The sequence below is a fragment of the Macaca nemestrina genome, chromosome 9 (genome assembly GCF_043159975.1).
Source record: "Macaca nemestrina isolate mMacNem1 chromosome 9, mMacNem.hap1, whole genome shotgun sequence".
Classification (NCBI taxonomy): Eukaryota; Metazoa; Chordata; class Mammalia; order Primates; family Cercopithecidae; genus Macaca; species Macaca nemestrina.
In genome coordinates, this window is record NC_092133.1 from 39394694 (window position 1) to 39406005 (window position 11312).

The window sequence follows — 11312 nt, forward strand, 5'->3', positions numbered from 1 at the left end:
TCTACACTATTTTTAACTTATAAAGTAAGTATGATTTGACTGACTGGTTTGTCAATGAGCCTCGATACTACCAGTTAAGTTATATAGTGGTCATTTTACATAAATTCAGTGACCTAACAGAGCTCATTTCGGCAGCAAATATACAATGACCTAATAAGTCTGCAGCCAGGGTTTAAAAAAAATATATTTAAAACATATTCTAAAAAAATCATAAGTGTAATAAAAGTAATGGTATTTTAATTTTCCCCAATTTTTCTCAGTATACCAGGTTAAACAACTGCCTTTAAGTGAGGATTTTTGTTTGTTTGTTTTGAGACAGAATCTCACTCTGTCACCCAGGCTGGAGTGAGTGGCACAACCTCAGCTCATTGCAACCTTTGCCTCCCAGGTTCAAGCAATTCTCGTGCCTCAGCCTCCTGAGTAGCTGGGATTACAGGCATGCGCCTCCACGCTGAGGTAATTTTTGTATTTTTAGTAGAGACAGGATTTCGCCACGTTGGCCAGGCTGGTCTTGAACTCCTGGCCTCAAGTGATCTGCCTGCCTCAGTATCCCAAAGTGCTAGGGTTACAGGCACGAGCCACCGCACGCAGCCTGAAGATATAATTTTAATAGATTTTTTTTCTTTTTTTAAAATCTAGTGTAGGCTGGGTGCAGCGGCTCATACATAAACCCAGCACTTTGGGAGGCTGAGGTGGGAGGATCACTTGAGCCCCAGGAGTTCAAGATCAGCCTGGGCAACAGAGTGAAACCTTGTCTCAAAACAAAAAACACAAAACACAAAATAAAATTTAGCATAAAATGTCAGTAATAGATATTTTGACTAGTCTCAATAAAGGCTTTTGGGATACTTTACAGAAACTGAGAAAATGAACAATTCTAATGATTGGTAACAAAATGTTTTTGCAACTCAAGTACTTAACAGTCTTCTGTTTTTAATAAAGTTGAAGGAGAATCTAATTGAGTTACTGAGATAATTAAAAATTTGTTTTTTTTTTCATTTATGTAGTCTATTTTTTTTGATCAGTTATACTAATAATTGTAATAACAAATTAGAAAAAACATTTAATATGTAGAATATTATGTATATCAGAAATAAAGCTGATTTTTCATTTTTAATTAATTTATATATTTGTAGCAGAAGTATAATGAGATTACTAAAAGACTTTTGGGTAGAAGAGTGTTACATTAGAATAAAATTCTGTGACAGAAATCAAATAAAATACAGTAGTCCTCCACTTTCCCCAGTTTTGCTTTCTGAAGTTTCAGCTACCTGTGGTCAACAGTGGTCTGAAAATATTAAATGGCAAGTTCCAGAAATAAACAAGTCATACATTTTAAACTGCATGCTATTCTAAATAGGGTGGTAAAATCTGGAGTGGTCCTGCTTCATCCTGCCAAGGAAGAGAATCATCCCTCTATCCAGCATAACCATGCTGTATATGCTACCCACCTGCCTAGTAGCCATCTCAGTTATAAGATCAACTGTTGTGGTATTGTAGAGCTTGTGTTCGAGTACTGCTTCTTTTACCTAAATTGTTAGAAGAGTGTTATAACTGTACTACTTTATTATTAGTTATTGCTGTTTATGTCTTATTGTGCCTAATCAATAAATTTTATCATAGGTATGTATGTATAGAAAAAACATAGTATCTATAGGATTCTGCACTATCTGCAGTTTCAGGACAAGTACAAAACCCTATATAGGCCAGGCACGGTGGCTCATGCCTGTAATCCCAGTACTTTGGGAGGCCAAGGCGGGTGGATTGCCTGAGGTCAGGAGTTCGAAACTAGCCTGGCCAACATAGTGAAACCCCGTCTCTACTAAAAATACAAAAAATTAACCGGGCATGGTGGCGGGCACCTGTAATCCCAGTTACTCGAGAGGCTGAGGCAGGAGAATTGCTTGAACCCAGGAGGCAGAGGGTGCAGTGAGCCAAGATCATGCCATTGCACTCCAAACTGGGCAACAAGAGCAAATCCCCATCTTGGCCGGGCATGGTGGCTCACACCTGTAATCCCAGCACTTTGGGAGGCTGAGGTGGGAGGATCATGAGGTCAGGAAATCGAGACCATCCTGGCTAACATGGTGAAACCCTGTCTCTACTAAAAACACAAAAAAATTAGCCAGGTGTGGTGGCAGGCACCTGTAGTCCCAGCTACTCGGGAGGCTGAGGCAAGAGAACGGTGTGAACCTGGGAGGTGGAGCTTACAGTGAGCCAAGATAGCACCACTGCACTCCAGCCTGGGCAACAGAGCAAGACTCCATCTCAAAAAAAAAAAAAAAAAAAAAAAGGAAGAAAAAATTAAAAAGAGCAAAATCCCGTCTCAAAAACAAAAACAAAAAAACCCAAACTTATATATTTCACTTGGTGTCTTGGAATATATCCCTTAAGGATAAGTGGGGACTGCTGTATATGGCTATTACCAAAAAGACAAAAGATAAGTGTTGGTGAGGTTGTTGAGAAAAGAACTTGCACACTGTTAATAGGAATGTAAATTAGTACAGCTACTAGAGAAAACTCTATGAAGTTCTTCAAAAAAACTAAAAATAGAATTACTATGTGGTCCAGCAATCTCACTTCTGGCTATTACCCAAAAGACTTGAAATCAGTATATCAAAAAGATACCTGCACTCCCATGTTCACTACAGCACTACTCACAATAGCCAAGTTAAGGAAGCAACCTAAGTGTACATCAACAGATGAATGGGATGAGAGAGTGTGTGTGTGTGTGTGTGTGTGTGTGTGTGTGTGTGTGTGTGTGTGTGTGTATACAAAAGAATACTGTTCAGCCTTAACAAAGGAAGGAACTCTGTCATTTGGGACAACATGGATGGAACTGGAGAACATTATGCTAAGTGAAATAAGGCAAAAACAGAAAAGCAAATATTGCATGTTCTCACTTAAATGTGTAATCTAAAACCACCGAACTCATAGAAGCAGAGAGCAGAATGGTAGTTACCAGAGGCTTGGGGGTAGGGAAGATGATAATCAAAGAGTACAAAAAGCTCCAGGTTGAAATGAGGAGTAACTTTCATTTTTTTTGAGACAAGGTACCACTCTGTTGCCCAGGCACGATCTCGGCTCACTACAGCCTCAAGAGCCTGAACTCTAGCGATCTTTCCACCTCAGCCTCTTGAGTAGCTGGGACTACAGGCAAACCACCACACCTGGCTAATTTTTTATTATTTGCAGAGATGAGGTCTCACTGTGTTGCTCAGGCTGGTCTTAAGCTCCTGGGCTCAAGCGATCTTCCCACCTTGGCCTCCCAAATGCTGGGATTACAAGCATGAGCCACCATGCCTGGCCTGATTTTTTTTTTTTTTAATATCTATCACACAACATGGCAAACACAACTAATGATTGAGTACTGTACATTTCACAATCTCTTAGAGAGTAAATCTCAAATACTATCATTACAAAAAAGGTCAAATATTTCAGATGTTGGGCAGATTAACTACTTTGTTTTAATTATACAACATTATATTAAAAAATCATAGTATCAGTCAGGCACCGTAGCTCACATATGTAATCCCAGCACTATGGGAGGCCAATGCGGGCGGGTCACTTGAGCCAGGAGTTCAAGACAAGCCTGGGAAACATAGTGCCCTGTCTTAACAAAAAATACAGAAAATTAGCCAAGCATGGTGGCTTGTGCCTGCCGTCCCAGCTACCTGGGAGGCTGAGGTGGAAGACTCACCAGGGACCAAGGGACCAGGAGGTCAAGTCTATAGTAAGTCATGATCACGCCACTGTACTCTAGCCTGGGTGACAGACTGAGACCCTGTCTCAAAAAAATAAAAAAAGAAAGAGATACAAGTTCAGAGAAAAAGCAAAAAATGTAAAATATTAATGAAAAGTTTGTTAATATATACTTTTTTAAATGGACTATGATATATGTAAATTCATTACAGTATTTAAATTCCACTACAGACTTCTTTTGTTTTTTTTTGAGACAGGGTCTTGCTGTGTTGTGCAGGCTGGAATGCAGTGGTCCAATCCTAGTTCACTGCAGCCTGGGAGTCCTGAGCTCAAGCGATCTTCCTGCCTCAACCTCCCAAAGTGCTGGGATTTATAGGCCCGAGCCACTGTGCCCAGTCTGGGGACATTTTTTTTTTTTTTTTTTTTTTTTGAGACAGAGTTTCGCTCTTGTTGCCCAGGTTGGAGTGCAGTGGCACGATCTTGGCTCACTGCAACCTCCGCCTCCCAGGTTCAAGCAATTCTCCTGCCTCAGCCTCTTGAGTAGCTGGGATTACAGGCGCATGCCACCATGCCCGGCTAATTTTTCTATTTTTAGTAGAGACAGGGTTTTGCCATGTTGGTCAGGCTGGTCTCCAACTCATGAACGCGTGATCCACCTGCCTTGGCCTCCCAAAGTGCCGGGATTACAGGTGTGAGCCACCTCGCCTGGCCTGCCTGGGGACATTTTAAAAAAACTATAAGATGTCAAATTTAACCAGTGCTAAAAAATTAAATTATTTACAAGTAAACTTATAATAAAAAACTTTAAACTTCAGCTTAAACATGTGAAGGGGATACAAGGTGTTCTTACAATTCATTCACAGAATACCTGAGTAAGAGAGTTTAAAGACTGCTTAAATCTAACTTTCTCTATAAGGACTATCTGATGATCTTTCCAAATACTACAACCTGCCCCACCCTAAATCTGGCACTTTCCCCCTTTATCATCCCACACTTTTCCACAGCACTTATCTTTTAATATAACATGATTTACTTGTTTGTTGTTTATTGTCTCTTTCTTCTAAACTGTAAGCATTGTAAGGAAAGAAATAATTTTGTTCACTGAGGTATTTCAAGTACCTAGAACAATGCCTGACATATAGTCATAACTGCACAATATTTATTGAGTAAACAAACATAGAAATGAACATGCAACAGAACAAAGTAACTTGTACCAGACAGTCACCCTATAGAGATGTCTAACATTCTTTTATTTTAAGGCAAAGGTGCGAAGATGAAAGTTCTATAACTTCTAGTTAAAAATGGCAATTGAACATCACATCTTTCTTTGTTCTCCTGAAAAATCCAACTAAAAATACAGTAAAGAAAAAAATATTAACCCATGAGGACTACAAGAATGAAAAATTATATAGTAGATAGTTAATAGTGTTTTAGAAATTGTAAATTAAGTAAGTGTAGAATGTTAAAACTAAAATATCTACAGAGGAGGAAGCCAACAATCAGCAAGCCAATTCTGCTGTAAAACCCTGAAGGCTCAGAAGCCGAAGTTGTCAGGTACCTGTGAAATAGAGCTAAAAATAGGATTGGGTGAAAGTCTGTAAAAGGAGCAAATCCCCTCCCCTATCCTTTAGGGACAGGTACCTATCCTTCCCTTAACCTGGTGGAACACAGGAGGTTTACTCTCTAGAGGCACAGTCATGGAAAAGAAGGTTAAAAGAGGGGGACAAGGCACCCCCCTGACATCAGGACATGAAATAAAAGTTTAGAAATTGCATGGTGAAATCTCCCATAGCTCCCCCAGAAAACTGACAGTCTCAAGTACATATAAGCTCAGCAAGAGATGGAAAGATTCTTCACTGGGTAAATTGATAAGCCCAAGAAAAACAGACATAGAGATACAGACATTTGGGAGCTAATACAACATAGGATATTTTGATAAAGAGTGTAGATAAAATGCTTACATTCAAAAAACAGATTGAAACAAATACTTACATAACCAACATCAGGTCTGTAGCACGTGTATGCCCCTAAAATACTATGTAAGACATCATGATATGGGCCACCCTTAGGAGAGAAAAATGAAATTTGAAACTGTACAAATAATTGTCTCTAAGTTAATTTTTATATAACATGTTAATAAACTGTAACATTTCCTAAATGACTAGTTTTAGCATATTTAATAAAAAATATTATAAATGTACTCTGCCAAGATGTTTCCAAATTATTAATAAGAAATATTTAATACTGCAGATGGGTACAGTGGCTCATGCCTGTAATCCCAGAACTTTAGGAGGTCGAGATGGGCAGGTCACTTGAGGCCAGGAGTTTGACACCAGCTTGGCTAACATGGCAAAACCCCATCTCTACTACAAATACAAAAATTAGCTGGGCATGGTGTCATATGCCTGTAATCCCAGCTACTCGAGTGGCTGAGGCAGAAGAATCGCTTGAACTCAGGAGGCAGTGGTTGCACTGAGCCAGGATTGCACCACTGCACTCCAGCCTGGGCAAAAGGGTGAGAATCGCTCCAAAAAAAAACAAACAAGAAAGAAAGAAAGAAAAAAGAAATATTTAGTACTAAAAGTCAAATAAACTTACTTGATGGATACAAGCTATATAATTTGCCAACAGTTTTAAAACCTTCTACATTTGGTATAATAAGAGTATGATGAATACAGACTGTTTCATTTTATATAATACAGCATCAGCAAAAAAAATCATCAAGCTACACTAAACCGTGTTAATAATTTTAATCTTTTTTTTTTTTTTTTTTTTTTTTTTGAGACGGAGTCTCGCTCTGTCACCCAGGCTGGAGTGCAGTGGCCGGATCTCAGCTCACTGCAAGCTCCGCCTCCCGGGTTCCCGCCATTCTCCGGCCTCAGCCTCCCGAGTAGCTGGGACTACTTTGCTGGGACTACAGGCGCCTGCCACCTCGCCCGGCTAGTTTTTTTTTGTATTTTTAGTAGAGACGGGGTTTCACCGTGTTAGCCAGGATGGTCTCGATCTCCTGACCTCGTGATCCACCCGTCTCGGCCTCCCAAAGTGCTGGGATTACAGGCTTGAGCCACTGCGCCCGCCAATAATTTTAATCTTAATGGTAAAAATTTTTATCTCATTTTATTTTTATAAATCTAAACATAGAAGAATTCCATGTATAAAGACTTGAATCAGCTGGGTGTGGTAGCACATGCCTGTAATCCCATAATCCCAGCTACTCAGGAGGCCAATGCAGGAGGATTGCTTGAGCCTAGGAGTTCGAGTCCAGCCTGGGCAACATAGCAAGACCTGATCTCAAATTTAAAAAGAAATAAAAATAAAGACTTCAGCCAAAGATAAAGTATATATAATGTAGTCATTTCTCTTTCAATAAGGTATAATCAACTTCATAATAGCCTATGTACCAAAAAAAACCATTTCTTCCTATTTTAATGATAATTCTGAAACATTTTAAGTTTTGTGACAAAGTTCTTTATACTTTAACAATATACTAGGCCAAAACATTAATAATTCATATATCTTACAAAATAAAAAGCAAAACAAATTCACTGTAATAAAATTCATCAAGTACCTACTACATAAAAGGTATTAAATGCTATGCTAACTACAATGTATTTTGGTCAGTGGAATAAAATAATAGAAATTCCTTTATAATTTTATAACTAGTTTTAGACTTTTATACAAGGTTCCCAATTTCTATAGTTTTGCCTTTTTTAAAGTAATAGCTATTCATTTAAATAATCTGTTGCCTTGGATATTGATAGATTTTTTTTTTTTTAAGTAATGACAAGCTGGTTAGAAACCCTCACCTTCTGAAAGATGTAGAGAGATGGAAATGTACGGGATATGTCCAACTTAATTAATTCCAGACTGGCCTCTCGATCAGCAACAGATACACCTGCATTTACCAAGCAGATACAATTTAAATGATCACTTGGCTGTAACAAGTTCAATTTTATAAATACAGAATGATCACACAGCATATGTGCTATTTAATTAAAGTTAAAAGCTGAATAATCAAGAAATTATAAGAAATGTCACATAGCTTTTGTTAGAACTTGTTAGGCCGGGCGCGGTGGCTCACGCCTGTAATCCCAGCACTTTGGGAGGCCGAGGCGGGCGGATCACAAGGTCAGGAGATCGAGACCACGGTGAAACCCCGTCTCTACTAAAAATACAAAAAATTAGCCGGGCGCGGTTGTGGGCGCCTGTAGTCCCAGCTACTCGGGAGGCTGAGGCAGGAGAATGGTGTGAACCCGGGAGGCGGAGCTTGCAGTGAGCCGAGATCGCGCCACTGCACTCCAGCCTGGGCGACAGAGCGAGACTCCGTCTCAAAAAAAAAAAAAAGAACTTGTTAGTCTCTTGTACAAAAAAGATAGCTATACATTTATCAGAAAGTTATATGGTAAAAGATTTCTAGTTCTAGTTTTTACAGAAGATAAAGGCAGACCATTATTTTCATGGTAACAACTAGGAAAAAAACTACAAATATCAAATTTAAAAAATCATCAGAGAGCTATGGATACAGAGAGATCAATAGGATTTAAAGTCCAGAAAAGTAAGAGGCTTTCCTTGGTGAGCAGATGTTGCGGGAAGTCAGGGAACCCAAACAGAGGGACGGGCTGAAGCCACAGCAGAAGAACATAAATTGTGAAGATTTCATGGCCATTTATCACTTCCCCAATCAACACTCTTATAATTTCCTATGTCTGTCTTTACTTTAATCTCTTAATCCCATCATCTTCATGAGCTGAAGATGTATGTCACCTCAGGACCCTGTGATGATTGCGTTATCTGCACAAATTGTTTGTAAAGCATGTGTGTTTGAACAATATGAAATCTGAGCACCTTGAAAAGAACAGGATAACAGCAATTTTCAGGGAACAAGGGAGATAACAATAAAGTCTGACGGCCTGCGGGGCCAGACAGAACAGGGTCATATTTCTCTTCTTCCAGAAAGCGAATAGGAGAAATATTGCTGAATTCTTTTCTCAGCAAGGAATAATTCTGGACAAACGAATGCATTTCCAGGCGAAGGTCTCTAAAATGGCCACTTTTTGAGTGTCTGTCTTATGCAGTTGAAGATAAGGGATGAAATACACCCTGGTCTCCTGCAGCACCCCCAGGCTTGCTAGGATTAGGAAATTCCAGCCTGGTGAATTCCAGTCAGACCAGTTGTCTGCTCACGAACCCTGTTTCCTGTTAAGATGTTTATCAATGACAACGTGTGCCCAGCAGAACATGGACCTTCATCAGTAATTCTAGTTTCACCATGGCCTTGTGATCTCACTCTGTCTCTCTGCCCTTGCGATATTTTATTGCCTTTGAAGCATGTGATCTCTGTGACCCATTCCCTATTCGTATACCCCTCCCCTTTTGAAACCCCTAATAAAAACTTGCTGGTTTTTGTGGCTCAAGGGGCATCATGGAACCTGCCGACATGTGATGCGTTCCCCAGACACCCAGCTTTAAAATTTCTCTCTTTTGTATTCTTTCCCTTTATTTCTCAGACCAGCCGACACTTAGGGAAAACAGAAAAGAACCTACGTTGAAATATCAGGGGCTGGTTCCCCCAATAAGTAGACACCAGTGTCCATTTTTCTTCCTAGGGGTATCTGCCAGGTCTGGGTATGGGCTTAGGATCAAGCTTGCCATAGACAAAGTCACTCTGGTTGAAGGAAGAGAAACCAGAAAAGCTACACATGGCCAAATAAAACTGATGTGATAGACAGGAATCTGGAGGAGTCCTGAATGTGTACCTGGTTTTCCCTATGGGACTTTTCTGAATGCAGAAGGCCGGGCTAGAAATGCCGAATAAAATCACCCAAAGTCACAAGGTCTTGAGAGGGCCTATCATTGGAGGGAGATACCTGTAATCAAAATAGAAAACTTTGGGCTGGGTGTGGTGGCTCCAAAGTGGCACCACTTTGTGGGGGCTCAAAGTGCTGTAATTCCAGCACTTTGGGAGGCCAAGGTGGGTGGATCATCTGAGGTCAGGAGTTCGAGACCAGCCGGACCAACATGGTGAAACCCCATCTCTACTAAAAATACAAAAATTAGCCAGGCGTGGTGGAGCGTGCCTGTAATCCCAGTTACTCAGGGGGCTGAGCCAGGAAAATTGCTTGAACCTGGGAGGCGGAGGTTGCAGTGAGCTGAGATTGCGCCACTGCACTCCAGCCCGGGCGACAGAGCGAGACTCAATCTGAAGAAAATAAAAACACTTTTTCCCCATCAAGAAATTTGAAACTCAAGATAAACTAAATCTATCGAAAGCTGCAACCTTGCCCCAACCGAGATCAATTAATGGTTGAATTGAGGTGATAAGCCCTTAATCAAACTGCCTAACAGGAAAGAGCAGTATTCTCTGCAGTGGAAACCTCAGCTTTGGTTTCTACATTCTTTTTATATACAATGTCTGGCATACAATTTAAACATTTAAGATATATAAAGAAGCAGAAAATGTGACTTACAACCACTTTAAAGGGGAAATAAGGGGGAAAAACAGCCAACGGAGGCAGACCTGCAGATGATGCAGTATTGGAATTAACAGACGACAACACTATTATAAATATGTTAAAGAAAATATCTGGCTGATATGCGCTAGAGAAAAAAATAATAATAAATTTTTAAGAGAAAATAGAGGAAAAGATGGGGGAAGGAACATGGGATGGGAAGATGAAGAATTTCAACAGAGAAATAGAATGTATAAAAAGAACCAAGTGAATATTCTACAGTTACAAAGCATATCTGAAATTAAAAGCCCATTATACAGATTTAGATTTAATAGCAGACTAGACAAACCAGAAGAAAGCATTAGTGAATTTGATGATGGATCAATAAAAATCAATGAAACTGAAGCAGAGAAAGAGAGAGAGAGAGAGAAAAAAAAGAGTTGGCCAGGCACAGGGGTTCATGCCTGCAGTCCCAGCACTTTGGAAGGCCAAGGCAGGAGGATGGCTTGAGGCCAGGAGTTTCAGACCAGCTGGGGAAACATAGAGAGACCCCATCCCTATATGATAAATTAAAAATTTTTTTTCAATTATATAGAATTGTATCTATCCCCTACCTCCCCCCCCCCCCAAAAAAAAAAGAGTGTAAGAGGCTTGTGAAACACTGTTTTTTTTTTTTTTTTTTTTTTTTTTGAGACGGAGTGTCGCTCTGTCGCCCAGGCTGGAGTGCGGTGGCGCGCTCTCGGCTCACTGCCAGCTCCACCTCCCAGGTTCACGCCATTCTCCTGCCTCAGCCTCCCGAGTAGCTGGGACTACAGGCGCCTGCCACCTCGCCCGGCTAGTTTTTTTTGTATTTTTGTAGAGACGGGGTTTCACTGTGTTAGCCAGGATGGTCTCGATCTCCTGACCTCGTGATCTGCCCGTCTCGGCCTCCCAAAGTGCTGGGATTACAGGCTTGACCCACCGCGCCCGGCCGTATGTGAAACACTGTTAAATGGTCTACTATACATGTAATTGGAGTCTAGAAGGAAAACAGGCAAGATAGGGCAGAAGCAATATTTAAAAAGGCAATGACCAAAAAGTTAAATGACACATGCAAATTATAAATATCCAGGAAATAAGAAAACAGTAATTTATGTAGACACTGCTTCTGACTGGAACTCT

The 11312-nt window shown here is 40.2% G+C and overlaps 1 protein-coding gene across 4 annotated transcripts in view; it reads right to left on the reverse strand.

Moving 5' to 3' along the window:
• The window catches only part of LOC105479987 (TBC1 domain family member 12), a 148992-nt gene that overhangs the window by 22323 nt on the left and 115357 nt on the right, over positions 1-11312 (reverse strand). For all 4 annotated transcript variants that reach the window (XM_071069460.1, XM_071069463.1, XM_071069461.1 and 1 more), the window contains 2 exons: positions 7509-7597; positions 5695-5766 (listed from right to left, as the gene is read on the reverse strand). In XM_071069460.1, coding sequence (XP_070925561.1) covers positions 5695-5766; positions 7509-7597 — 161 coding nt within the window. The remainder of the gene's footprint in view (positions 1-5694; positions 5767-7508; positions 7598-11312) is intronic.